This window comes from Mandrillus leucophaeus, unplaced genomic scaffold, assembly GCF_000951045.1.
Source record: "Mandrillus leucophaeus isolate KB7577 unplaced genomic scaffold, Mleu.le_1.0 Scaffold988, whole genome shotgun sequence".
NCBI lineage: Eukaryota > Metazoa > Chordata > Mammalia > Primates > Cercopithecidae > Mandrillus > Mandrillus leucophaeus.
Window position 1 is genome coordinate 320,106 of NW_012110785.1, and position 14,431 is coordinate 334,536.

Consider the following 14,431-nt stretch of genomic DNA (forward strand, 5'->3'; position numbering starts at 1 on the left):
TCACTCTTGTTGACCAGGCTAGAGTGCAATGGCGTGATCTCAGCTCACCGCAACCTCTGCCTCCCAGGTTCAAGCGATTCTCCTGCCTCAGCCTCCTGAGTAGCTGGGATTACAGGTGCCCGCCTCCACGCCTGGCTAATTTTGTATTTTTAGTAGAGATGTGGTTTCTCTATGTTGGTCAGGCTGGTCTCGAACTCTCAACCTCAGGTGATCCGCCTGCCTTGGCTTCCCAAAGTGCTGGGATTACAGGTGTGAGCCATTGCACCTGGCAACCCTTTTTATGTGCCTTTACATGACTTTTATTCCCACACCGAACTCACATTCTCCTTCCTCCTCAAGGAGTGTCATTTCTAATATTTTAATGTGCAACTTTTTGTTTGAACATGTTCTTCATATAAACTCTGTATTGTTACTTTGCATGATAGGCATAGCTTTTTATTTTGCATAAATTGTTAGATAAAATCTCATTCTGTTCTGCACTTTTCTTCAGTTGGCATCATGCTTTCAAGTTCCATTGTGTGCACATTTAATCTGTTACTTCCAGAGGCTGCAGAGAATTCCACGAGGCACAGCTCCCACCTCTCTCCAGGTTGTCTTCAACTTCTGCCACCTGTCCAGGGTTTGCAAATTCTCTGGTTTCCTCTCCTCACAACCCTAAGACATAAGCTGAATAGGGATTATTGGGCGTTTTGTTTTACAAAGAAGAAAGCCTAAGGGAATCAGGTCTGTCCTCTGTGCCAAGGTCAAATCCTATGGTAGCTTCTGCCTGGGTTGTTCTGAGAGAAGTTCTGAGGCTGAATTGAAGCTCAGCAGGAACGAGCGTGCCTTGCTGTGCTGCCTTTGCTGTGTCTGCACAGGCTCGGCATCACCCAGCCAGGATGAAGTCTAGTGTCTTCCCCTCTTCTGGGGCCCTTTCTGCTACCTGATGTGGCCTGGCATCTGAGGCCCACACTGGGGGCTGAGTTGGGAAGGCTACACCAGCCCAGTATAAATGGGCTTCCTCTGCCAGACTTCCTCCAAGGCACGTTGACCTTACTTGAGGGTATGATAGCCCAAGAGCCTCTGATCCAGGCAATTCTGCCCCACATCCAGGCCCCAGGCCATCTTTCACCTGTCTTCCTTTTTTTTTTTTGAGACGGAGTTTTGCTCTTGTTGCCCAGACTGGAGTGCAATGGCGCAATCTCAGCTCACTGCAACCTCTGCATCCTAGGTTCAAGCAATTCTCCTGCCTCAGCTACTCCATGAATAGCTGGGATTACAGGCATGTGCCACCATGCCTGGCTAATTTTGTATTTTTAGTGGAGACGGGGTTTCTACATGTTGGTAAGGCTGGTCTTGAACCCCCGACCTCTAGTGATCCACCCGCCTCAGCCTCCCAAAGTGCTGGGATTATAGGCGTGAACCACTGCGCCTGGCTCCTGTCTTCCTTTTTGAGATGGCTTTTATTTTAGGCTCCAGAACAGCTGGAAAGAGCACCACACTGTTCCTGGCCTCCCTGCTGGGTTGCACCTTTCCTTTTTGCCCCCTGTGGTCATAGGTGCTGAGGCCAAGTGGGCCAGCAGTGAGGAGGGCTGTGGCATGATGCAGCACAGCTGGTCCTCTCAGCCCAGGACAGCCGGAACACTCCCCACTGCCTCCCTGGGGAATGGCAGGGGACGTCATTGCCTCTGGTCATGGAGAGTGGCAGAGCCAGTGCCAAAGCAGTCATCTCAAACGTTTTTCTACCTGGTGCTGGGCTGGGAAGATGCTCCAAGCCCAGAAGACACTCCCATCTCCCTGCAGACCCTGACAGCTTCTTGCATTCCCAGTTCTGTGGCTGCCCGGAATAATTCACCAGGGGAGGTCTAGGCAGGAGGCCTGGATTCTGGGCCTGGGGGCCTCAGCCCACTGCACAACCTCTCTGAGCCTGCTTCCTCCACTGGGCTCACCTCTAAAATGGCAGCACAGACTCTTAGAGGCAAAGGGACGCCAGGGCCACCTAGGCCCGCTTCCTAGCCAAATCAGGAATCCCTCCCTTGAACCTGACTGGAGCTTTGGCTTGTGTACTTCCAATGTCAGGGATCTCACTACCTCCCAAGATGGCCCATTTTGCTTCTGGACACTCAGCATGACAATGTGCCTTCTCAGGCGAAACAAATTACAAAAAAGAACAGTGATAACAGCTACTATGCACTGGTGCCAGGCATGACCATAAACACTTTTACATGGTTTGTTTCACTTGAAGCCTCACAGTACCCCTACAAAGGGGTGTCATTTCTTGTGTAGATAAGAAATCTGGGGTGCAGAGAGGGTAAACAGCTTGCCTGGGTCATGCAGCAAGCAAGTGGCTACCCCCTTGGAACTTCACCCCACTGGTTCTTGCTCTCTGCCCTCTGGGTTTCACTGAATTGAGGTCCCTTTTCCATCTAAGGGGCAGCTTTCATCTGAGGCTTGGTAGACGATGAGCTGATGCAATGTGGAGATGAGACCTAACTCTGTTTTGTATCCCTATTTCTGGGGCAGTGTCCAGCAGATCAGAAGCTGTAGATGCTTGACAAAGCCTGGATGGTTGATGAGTGAGTGACCAAGGGCACTGGCCCCGGAGTCAGGAGGCCACACTCTACTGCAGCCCAGCGTGGGTGACCCTGCACAGTCCCCTTCCCTGGACCTCTGTCTCTTCACCGGTAAAATCACTGGATTTAACTGAAAGATCCCTGAGGTCATTTCCTGCCTGGCCTTTTGGGATTCCATTCCTGTGGCAGGGAGGGGGGGTCTCTCAGGGGGAACCCCTCCCTGAGGTGGCCATCACCCCTACAGCCGAGACTCCGCCTCCCCAACCCTGTCCTGCTTCCAGCAGTGACAGGGTTAAAACATGTCCCAACAGAAAAGCCACAGTCTTAAGACCTGGGAAGGACCAAGGGGACACTGCTGAGAGGGAGGAAATGGACAGAGCCCCGAGCTGCACTTGGCTCTAAGCATGAGTTGCCATTCCCAGGCAGCCACAGGCCTCATGCCTTCCGGTCGATGGCTAAGACCCCCGAGCATCAGATGGGGTCTGTCAGGACATGGGGCTTATGGCCAAGGTGTCCCCTGCAGGCTGCACCTTATAGCACACGGTCAGTCACAGGTGGCCAGGCATCTCCATTTGTAGATTTAAGGGCCAGGCAGCCACCAGACATATGTCGTGGACATAGATTCCCACCCCTCTCACCACAGGGAGGCAGAAGAGGTGATCCAGAACCGTCCCGCATGCTCCCACCATCAGTCCTGAGCAGCTGCTGTGCTCAGCCCCTGAGAGCCAAGGCCCCTGGTATCCTCCCAAGGAGCAGCCTGGGAAACTGTGTGTCCCTAGCCTGTGCCCCTACCCTCCGTGAGCCTGAAACCCACGCTGGTGGATCCGATGCCAGGGGGTTCCCAAACGTGGCTGCATCTCAATGAAATCACACTTCTGGGTCTCATCCCAGACCTAGTGAAGCCTCTGTGGGTGGGCCCAGGACTTTGCATGTTTAACGTGGTCCCCAGGTCAGTCCCAATACCGGCAATCCCACGATGGGCGTGTGACACCAGAGTCAGACATTGGAGGCAGAGGTGTGGTTACTGTAAGGTCCTGGTCACCACAGGAACGAGAACTCAGAGCTAGCATGGCCCTTGGTATGCAGAGGCTGGGGATGGTGTGCAGTACATGAGAGGTCAGAGATGAGAAGGAGACAGCAGAATGAGAGAGAGGACAGGCAATATTCAGGCAGGGAAGAGGGCCCGTGAGAGCAGTAAGCCCGGGTGAGAAGACAACATTCAGGTGTCAACAGGTACGCCTCCCCGGAGTCTGAGAAGACAACACAGAAGGCTCCTGGGGCCCGGGTCCAGTTGTGCCTGCTGCCTCCAGGCTTTGCCTAGACACTATCCCCCAACTATCCCCAGTTCCCCAGACAATCATATGGAGGAAGGGGGACCCTCTGGTGCAGGTGACCTACCCCTGTCCCTGACCAGAGTCACCAGGCCGGTTTCCTGGCCTGGCCTGAGGGGTGCTCCGCCCCTTGGCTGACCTGGCATGATCTGATGGACACCTCTGTTGGTGGCAGGTCCACGGGGCCAGGGCCAGGCTGCATGCCACACTGTGGACTGGGCCTCTCTTAAGAAAAGCGAGGCCCAAGGAGTGGGAAAGAGGGGAAGTAAAGTAACACCTACCTGAGCTGCTAGCGCTCTCAGAAGCACTCCTGGACATCTTAGGCTGGCCGTGTTTGCTGCTGGCCCGCCCAGGCCCCGGTGGTGGGGGGCCCGAGGGAGCAGGGGCGCCGTCTCCCCTGATGGTGGTGAGGTCCTGCATGCTGAAGCTCCGCAGTCTCTCTGATAAGGCACCCTGTCCCTGGATACAACACAGGAAGGGCACACGTCAGAGGTCCTGCTCCACAGGTTAGACTCGACAAAGGCCAAGAGGGAGCTCTGATGGTCAGCAAGGCGGAAATCAAGACCTGGATCAACTCTGAGGCATAGGTGCCCAGACACAGCTGCTGGAAACACAGAAAGGGTCAAATCCCGGAATTTTCCAGGGCCTCCTCTGGGGCTCAGCAATTGCTCCTTTGGCTCCAGGCTCCCTCCCTACCCTCAGACACTCCCACGATGATACCATGATGATCCTGATCAGGAGCCTCAGACAGACCCAGGGCCAAGCGTGTGACTACTGCCTGTAGCTCCTACTCCCTCCAGGCCACCTGCTGCTTCTCTTGCTTTGCATAAATAAAAATCCACATGTATCTACATTTTTCTCAGTACATGAGAATCTGGTCAGGCAATCAAAACCTAATATTCATTGTGCTTAGTTCTTACTATTTTCAAAGGACACAAAATGCAGACAATATTTTTCTAAATGTTTGACAACAGAAATTTCTTTTATTTGTATAGCATATCACTGTCTGCAAGGCACATTTACTTCTGCTGGTGCATTTCAGCCTCATAAAATACCCAAAAGGTAATGAATCAGGAAGGAAAAAAATGATTTAAAAAACCCCTGCTGACTGTAACCATTTCATGTTCTGAGGGAGACAGAGAATTAGTCTCGGAGGGGAATTGTTCTTTTGTTTAGAAAGCAAGATCAATGCATTTTACTTAGGAAAGAGCAGCTCCTCACTGTCTGGATGAGAGAATGTGTCAGAGTGAAAATGATCACAGTGAAGGGATGGTGGCATTGCTTTAAGTGTGCCTCAGGGGCTGCAGAGAGAGGCTACAGAAACCTGAGAGTGGGAGGAGTCTGGGGAAATTTGGAGCAAGAAGTGACAGGCAAGTAACTACCAGGCAAATGAATGAACTCAGACATCTTCAGAAAGAAGAAAGCCTGGAGGGTATGCAGGCTTCCCTCGGGTGCATGGCACGACAGTGGCATGGGAGAGGTATTCCATGCCACTTGGATAATGAAGGAAAGAGTGCTCCCAGAGATCCGGGGGACTTGGGGACAATACTGCACAACAGACATAACAGAACCAACAAATCAGCACAAAATCAATTCAAGCCGCTGACAAGAGGGCTGTTGGTAGGAATGATGAAACAAGCAAGGGCCAAAACAGTTGAGTAAGAGGTTTTCAGGGGTGAGAGAAGGGTTTGGAAGATTTTTTCATTTTACTTAATATAAAAAATAATGAAAATGAACCAACAAAGCACAGCAATTCGCTGAAGTGAAAGATCCAGATGGGATCAAGGAGCAAATGCAAAATGAGTTCATTAAAGGGGAGAGGGAAACAAAAGGGGCTTGCACGCAGGTTTAAAAGAAATGCCAGAAGAGACCAGGCTTGATGGCTCATGCCTGTAATCCCAGTACTTTGGGAGGCTGAGGCAGGAGGATTGCTTGAGTCCAGGAGTTCGAGACCAGCCTGGGCAACGTAGTGAGACCATGTATCTACAAAAAATTTAAAAAACTAGCTGGGCATAGTGGTATATGTCTGTAGTTCCAGCTACTCGGGACACTGAGGTGGGAGGACTGCCTGAGCCCAAGAGGTAGAGCCTACAGTGAGCCGGGATCATACCACTGCACTCTAGTCTGGGCGACATAGTGAGGCCTTGTCTCAAAAAAATAAAAAGAAAGAAAGAAGTGTCAGACTAAAACCAAGATGCACTAAAATACGAACCAGATCTGTTCCCAACCTACCAAAGATATAAAAACCATGTCGCCAGGAAACCAACAACAATAGCACAAAGAAAACTATTTAAATAATCAAATAAATACAATTAGAATTGTAAATCCAGGCCAAGAAGTATTTGGAGGCTATTACATGAAAAAAGACAGACATCACCCTGGTTGCCTCAGACACTGCTCTAGAGTGATGGTGGGCAAGGGTCCAAGGCCTCACGTCCTTGGCAGGAACAGCTGGGTGGTCTTTGCCAACGTAGACTGGACCAGCCAGACACCCATTATATAACCCCTTCAAATATAACAGCCAATGATCCATGATTATTTTACTCAGAAACATTCTAGGCAGCTTCTAGAATTTAGAAGAAATTTGATGACTAAGGAACCAAACTTGACTCTGAAATGAGTGAGAAAATATTCTGCCAATTATAAGTCAGTAACTCAGGTTAGTGTTCAAGCCAACTGTTCACTGACTCACTCATTCATCCTCTCATTTCTTCATTTACTTTACTTGTTCAACAATTACCAAGAACTTTCTATGGGCAAGAACATGGTGCTAGGTGTTAACATGAAACACCAAAAGTACAGTTTGATTTCTGAGAAAGTGTAAAATGACAAATATACAGATACAACACAGAAGTGCCCTAACAGAAGCTACAGAATGTGAAGATTGAGAACAGTAGTTCCTGAGTCAGGCCTGGATTCAAATTCCAGCCCTATCATTCAACAGCTGAGTGATCTTAACCTCTCACTGCCTCAAGACCTTCATTTGCGGAAGAGCATCCAAATGGCCAGCTGCTGGTGCGGATTCAATGAGGTTACATCCTTAAGATACCCATCACATAGCCCATTGCATATTTAGTCTTCAATAATGTCAACTATGATGATAATGATGTTGATGCTGCAGCTACTGCCTAAGACACAAAGGTTGCTATTGAAAGCAGAGGTGGAAAAGGTCACTTCCTGAGCTTCATTTATTTGGGACCCCAAGCCCAAATAAACGGCCAGGGACGAATTCCCTCAATAGTTTGCCAGTTCTCGCTCATTGTCGCTCGGCAACATATGTGAGAGAAAGCAACAGCAGGCATCGTACACCTTCATTTTAGCAAAGTGCTCCATTCCACTCCCAGAAGCCAGCCAGTCTAGCTCCAATATCACACTGGCAGTGGCAGAGGTTAGGAAAGAGAGGGAGATAATAATAGCTCAGTATCAACCTAGGCCTGTGTCAGAGGAAATTATAGTGGCATAGATACAAGACTCTTGAAAACAAATTAGTCCTTGCCCATCAAAACACTCTGAGATGGTTAAAATCAATATGACTGACCGGGTGCAGTGGCTCACATCTGTAATCCCAGCACTTTGGGAGGCCAAGGTGGATGGATCACTTTAGGTCAGGAGTTTAAGACCAGCCTGACTAACATGGTGAAACCCTGTCTCTACTAAAAATACAAAATTAGCCAGGTGTGGTGGTGCACGCCTGTAATCCCAGCTACTCGGGAGGCTGAGGCAGGAGAATCTCTTGAACCCGGGAGGCGGAGGTCGCAGTGAGCCAAGATCACGCCATTGCACTCCAGCCTGGGCAACAAGAGCAAAATCTTCATGTCAAAAAAAAAAAAAAAAAAAAATCAATATGCCTCTCTCATTTGTAAACCTTTCAGCCCTTCTCAGTCTCTACACAAAATCTCATTCCTATTCACTTTCCACAAACCCCATTCCATACTGTCAGTTCAGCTGTGCTCTGTAGAATCTTTGTTATTCTAGACCGTTGTCTTCTGGGAAGAACCACAAGTTGTTCATTGGTATTCTACAAAATTGGGTTCCCTACTTTGGGGAAATAAATTTGGATTCTCTAAATTTGGAAAGCGTTAATACCATATTCCACATAATTCCATGAGCCACATTATCATACTAAAAGCTCTGAGAAGGCCCATCTGGTGGCGCATGCCTGCAGTCCCAGCACTTTGGAGGATAAGGCGGGAGAATCGCTGGAGCCCAGGAGTTCAAGACCAGCCTGGGCAACATAGGTAGACTCCGTCTCTATTTTTAAAATTTAAAAAGACATCACTAAGTCACCAGAATAATAATGATAGCACCCACCTACTCCTAGACTTCTTGAAAATGATTTTTATCAATTTCAAGACATATTTTTTGTCTCTGAAATTGGGGTCAATCTTACAATTGCTGCTGCCCTGACATCACTGTCAATGCCTACACATAGATATACTTGGCTGTTATTCTCCCTGGCATAACTGGACAACTGAAGCCCCTGAGTGTTTAACAAACCATTTAAGAACTGCTTGAGAAAGGAATATGAATCTCAGTTGTCTAACACATATCTCACTGACACTTTCTGGTATGATCAAGAAAGTGGCAGCATCAAAACTGGCATGAATGAAAATCCCAGAAACAAAAGTTCGACATCAACCAACACACTGGAAGGAACAGAGAATGATATGGCATGGTCATAAGTGGATACTGACACACTGAGTTGAAAAGTGATTCAGGAGACTCCGAAAGTGAAAAAGTGAGGTTAGAGAGATCTTAACCACTTATCGTGCTAAAGTGTTCCTTTTTCTTTCTTTCTTTCTTTTTTTTTTTTTTTTAAGATGGAGTTTCGCTCTTGTCAGCCAGGCTGGAGTGCAATGGCACCATTTCGGCTCACTGCAACCTCTGCCTCCGAGGTTCAAACAATTCTCCTGTCTCAGCCTCCCGAGTAGCTGGGATTACAGGCACCCACCACCATGCCCAGCTAATTTTTGTAATTTTAGTAGAGACGGGGTTTCACCATGTTGGCCAGGCTGGTCTCGAACTCCTGACCTCAGGTGATCCACTCACCTCAGCCTCCCAAAGTGCTGGGATTACAGGCATGAGCCACCATGCCCAGCTGTGTTCCTTTTAGTGTATTTATAAAAGTGACAAAAAAAGATGTCTAAAAGTCTTTTTAATAAGATGAAATAAACATTCTGGCTGGGCACAGTGGCTCGTGCCTATAATCGCAGCACTTTGGAAGGCTGAGGCGAGTGGATCACCTGAGGTCGGGAGTTTGAGACCAACCTGACCAACATGGAGAAACTCCATCTCTACTAAAAATACAAAATTAGCCAGGCATGGTGGTACATGCCTGTAATCCCAGCTACTCGGGAGGCTGAGACAGGAGAATCGCTTGAACCCAGGAAGCGGAGGTTGTGGTGAGCCGAGATCATGCCATTGCACTCCAGCCTGGGCAACAAGAGCAAAACTCCATCTCAAAAATAGTAATAATAAAAAATAAATAAACAAATAAACATTCTAAGAGAAAAAACATTGTGTCCTAATTTAATTGGCAATATTCTCTTTCTTAGTGGAACATAAGATAATGATGTGTCTCAGAAACCACAGCATTTTAGATTCAATGAAACACGATTGCACTTCTCAGAGCAGCTTTCTCTACTCATCCCAGTTCCCTGTAATATGCTGTCACTGCAGCTTTTGAGCTGTACTTCTCTCTTGTATGCCACACAATGATATTTAAGTATTGCTGTTGTATGTTTTATTCACTATTGCTGCCTTGGCACCTGCCACTCTACTTGATACACATTAGGGGTTAAGGAGTTGCATGAATGAACGTATGATCATTTATGGAGCTGCCTACCGCCTGAGTGAAGCGTGACAGTGGAAGATCCCCACCTCAGCCTGATGCGTCAGCCAGGGTCCCAGACCTGAAAGAGCCTCCTGCTGAACAAGCCTTGAGATGTGTCTGTGAGGAGTGTATAAGAAGTGTCAGAGGGCTGTGGGTGCACAGGGCAGAGGGCACACATCAGAGAAGCAAGGCGTACCAGAGGAGACTGCACTTGAACTTGGGTGGGTGGAGGACTTGGGTAGGTGAAGATGGAGACCAGGTAGAAAAAGAAGGAGTATGTGTTAGTATTTATCACCACTGACAGTGGCCACTTCAAAAACCCCCAAGTGAGGTCTTTGCAGTTTTGTGTGCTAAGGAGATGGGGGTCCACTTATACCTTGTTCATGGCCAGGGATGTTTCCGAATAGCGGAAATGCCTGCAGAAAGACTACGTGGTTTCTTTGTAAACAGCCATGCCAGTGGAAGGCAGGGGTAAGAGTAAGACTTACTCTTCACTGGACACTCTCTTTTGTCCTTTTAGAATTCTGCACCAAGAACATGCATTACCTTTAAAAAATCAGTACAATTTAATTTTCAGTAACACCCACAGCACTCACTCAAGGTCACCCTGAGGACCTCATTTTGTGAATATACAGTGTGCACGATGCAGACCAATGTCATCTAGACCCCCCGAAAAAAAAAAAAAAAAAGACATAGGAGTAATGAAAACAGCAATAACAGCAATACAGAACTAAGAAGGAGTTTACGGTATCTCCAGAAACTGAATGAGTTTTGAGCCCTTAGTGAGGTCCTCTTTTCCAGAGGTACACACCAAGTCACAAGGGAAGGCTCCAGCAAAGCACGAAGTTTAGCCCATCTCACTTGACGCAATATCTAATGCTTGCTACTGAGGACAACAATAAAGACAAAGGGTTTTAGTGAGTCAGGAAATTGATAACAAAGCCACCAGCACAACCACATTTCCCACCGGTAATTCAGAAGGAGTTAGTACTTCCTTCCAAACCCCATGGGGTGCCCGCCTCACTGATGGAGTGAGCCTCCACAGCCATACATGCACCACATCCAAGCCAAGCAGGCTCCCAATGACATGCTGCATGAGGACCAGGCCCTTGTTTGTGACATGAAACGGGATTAACAAACCAAACAGAGAAGGATAACTTCTACTGCAATAGCATCCATCATCAAATTCAATCCATTCTCCAGGCATTAAACAAAGAAAAAAAAAAACCCAAGTAAGTTAATCACATGTTAGATGCTACCAAATTCACACCATAAGAGTCTCTGGAAAGATGATGAAGCGGGGCCCAGCTCCGTGTGCCCCACATGGATTAACACACACGCACACGCAGGTGCTGAGGCAGCGGGGACACCTGCCTCTGATCCAGACCACGTGCTGGTGAGCAGAGCCGGCGGTCTGGCCTCGCTGCCCGACTGGATCAGTTTGGAGTTAGTCACACCTCTCAACAGGGTTACCTGCCCTTCTCTCAGGTCCAAAGAGAAGATAAAATGAAAGAGTCGAGCCACCTGATAAAGGGGAAAAGGAGAAAAAAGCCATGGGCACCAAGGCAACAAAACGGAGTTGAAGGGAGCCATGTCCTCACCTCTTTCCTCCCATCACTCCCTCGCTCGCTCACCCGTTTATTCACTCACTCGCAACAGACGCTACTGGAGTGTTCACAAAGCTCTGTGTGAAGCACTGCAGAGGAACAAAGATAAGGATGGTACGGGTCCCTGCTCCCATGGAGCTCACAGTCTAGCTGGGGCATCAAGACACAAAAGTGTATACAAGGGCACAAGTGACAAAGATGACCAAACGTGGAAGAGTCCAGGGCAGGGATAGCACCTTCACCGTGGCTGAGCATGCGCAGAGGCCTCATCCTGTCATACAAGGGGTGAAACCCGAGAGAGGAGTGAGGTGAGGGCTGCATCCTCTGAAGCAGGTGGGGGAAGGTGCGTGCTGGTGGGGAAGTGCTTTGGGCCAGGACGTGAGAGTGGATGAAAACCCAAGGTACATCTGGGAAACGGTGGGTGAATTCACCGGGGGAGAAGAAGTTTTGGTGCTAGTGAGTAAAAGGAGACCAGCCTGGGAGAACTGGGCTTCAGCTGCCTACACTTGGTTTTTGACAATAAACTGAGCACCACTGAAGGTTTCTGAGTGGTGAGCAGCGTGAAGGAGGCAGGATGTTAGAATGATGAGAACATCCTAGATATGCCATGTGGCACACACCAAGAACTTGCCCCCAGTACCTGTTCTCCCCTTTTCTCTCACTTTGCAGCAGGCACGTGGTTGTCTGGAATACAGACTGTATTTTCTAGTCTCCTCTCTGGGAAGTGCCCTTAAGGAGAGACAGCATGCAAGAACAAGCATTAAATGGTGAAGGAGGTGGGCTTGGTGCTTCTGGTTCGGAGCAGGCTGGATGGGAGGTGAGGAGCGGGAGCCCAGGAGGTGAGACAGGCCTGTGCTGACCAATGACTGTGCTCCGGTGAGTCAGGTCTCTATAGCCAGACCAAGCCCGGCCATCTGAGCCAGGCCCTTGCCCGGTGATGGGGAGTCAGGGCCACCAGGAGAGACCCTCTACACACAGCTGCTGCCCCTGGCCTTGCCCGTGGAAGTCTCAGCTGGAAGCTTTGCTTCGTCCATGCTTCCTCCTTCAGAGGCAAAGGCCCTGCTGGAAAGGGATAATGAGAAGGGAGGAAGGACTAAGCGTGGGAAGGGGGAACCCACAGGACAAATCTGCCCAGCTGCCGGTGCAAAGTGAGCTCTAATTATACTGGTGTGCAAACATGCCCATGCTATGGCACGTGATCGAACTTTACAGAAACTGTGACTTATGGTGACACGTACTTGTGATCCTCATTCTTTCAGCCTGCATTAAGTGTTCCCCAGCCTTGCCGCAAGGCCAACAGAGAGCTGATCAATCATCAGAAGAGCAGTACCTGGGGTGTGAGAGACTCTAAAATCCTCAGTGAGGGACAATCACCTCTCAGGTACTCAGCCACCAGGACCTGGTAGTGTAATCCAAGCACAAAATGGCCAGGAAGTGTCAGTTTAGGGTGTGTGTGTTGGGGTGGGGGGTGCTTGGAGTGATGCAAGGGCACTGGAGGAACTAGAGACCCTGGTGCTGATCACGGCTCAACAACGAACAGCTGCATGGCCTTGGGCAAGTCACTCAACCTCCTACTTGGTTTCCTCCCTGAAGTGAGTGTTCCAGCTGCTCCAGCAGCCCACATTTGACCTTCCTCCTCTCTTGGCGGGTGACAGGTGCTCATGTGTCATAAGCTGCCCCTCAGGGGCCCACACACCTCAGGGTGGAAGAGGAGGAAGAAGCACCCCTATGAAAAGTCAGGCCCATAACAGTGGGGAACCCTGAGTTCAGGGGAGTGTGACTTGCGCAGGAAGACAGAGCACATGCGAGGTGGACCAGGATAAGGCAGGAAAGTCATCCTCCTGTGCAGAAGATCCTGCCTTGTAAATAACGTCCCAACGCCAGGGCCCGACGTCTTTTTTTTATTCTGTTCAACAGTGAAGAAAGAGAAGATCATAATCAGCCTGAGATCAAATTGAGCAAATAACATATGAGCTCATATGACATATGAGCAAATAACAGGCAACCTTTATTAAACATTTATTATGAGCTCTGCATCCTGTGAAGTCTTTACACTGCCTCATAACTCCTGTGGCAGGTACTATGATCATCCCTGTTTGCAGGTGAAGAAGCGAGGTTCACAGAGGTGCAGCAGTAAGTAGGGAGCTGAGACTTTTAAACCTGGCCTGCTTATCTCCAAAGCCCAACTTTGGATATCATCAATGCTAAGTACTGCTCTGTTGGTCATGGCAGCTAAAAATATGTACAACAGTCTTTCATTCCTTTAACATTTAACGAGCACCTATGGAGATGCAGGTAAGACACAAATATAAATGACGACAGTGGTGCAGAGGACCCAGGAGTGAGAGGCCAGTTCTACCTGGGATCAGAGGAGGCTTCATGGAGGAGATGGCATTAACCTGGAAGGGTGGGGAGGATTTCAAAGAGGTAGAAACAGAGGCAGATGAAGCACCAACATGAGCAGAAGCAAGAAAGAGAAAATTCTGGAAGTAGCACTCAGAGTTGCTATTTCCAGAACAGTACAGAAGGCAGTGCTGTGAATGCAGTATCACAAGAGCCAGAGAAGTAAGGAGAGACAAGACTGGAAGGCTAGGATCAGGGTCAGACTGCACAGGCCTTAAACAGTAGGGAGAGGAGCAGTCGACCATTTGGGTAGCTACTGCAACAGTCCAAGCTAGAAGGAAGGGTGTGGAGGAAGGCCCAAAAGCAGAGAAGGGATGTCCAATGGTTAGGACTTGAAGAGTAAGTGGGGGGAAAGTGGGGCACCAAAGGTGACAGAGATTTGGAGCTTGGGTGCCTGACAGGATGGTGATTTCATTATCATCAGAATGGTGGGACACGTGGAAGGGCAGATTTGGAGTTATAGAACTGTCGACTAAAGTACGAAAGAAACAAGGGAGATGTTCAGCAGAGAACCAGGATTGATGTTCAATCAGAGAACTTGGATTGAGCCCTGGGCAGAGAAGCCCATCTGGGAACCAGGTGCATCAGGTGACAGTTGAAGGTGAGGGACAGGATGAGATGGTGCTGGGAGAGAGAGGAGAGAAAGGTGGGGCCCAGAGAAATTCGTCTAACACTGAGGAGTGAAGAAAGGAGGGAGGAGGCAAA

General features: G+C 48.9%; 1 protein-coding gene across 3 annotated transcripts in view; it reads right to left on the reverse strand.

Moving 5' to 3' along the window:
- REEP1 (receptor accessory protein 1) overlaps positions 1 to 14,431 on the reverse strand; it is a 136,134-nt gene that overhangs the window by 20,752 nt on the left and 100,951 nt on the right. For all 3 annotated transcript variants that reach the window (XM_011971124.1, XM_011971125.1, XM_011971126.1), the window contains exon 6: positions 4,165 to 4,342. In XM_011971124.1, coding sequence (XP_011826514.1) covers positions 4,165 to 4,342 — 178 coding nt within the window. The remainder of the gene's footprint in view (positions 1 to 4,164; positions 4,343 to 14,431) is intronic.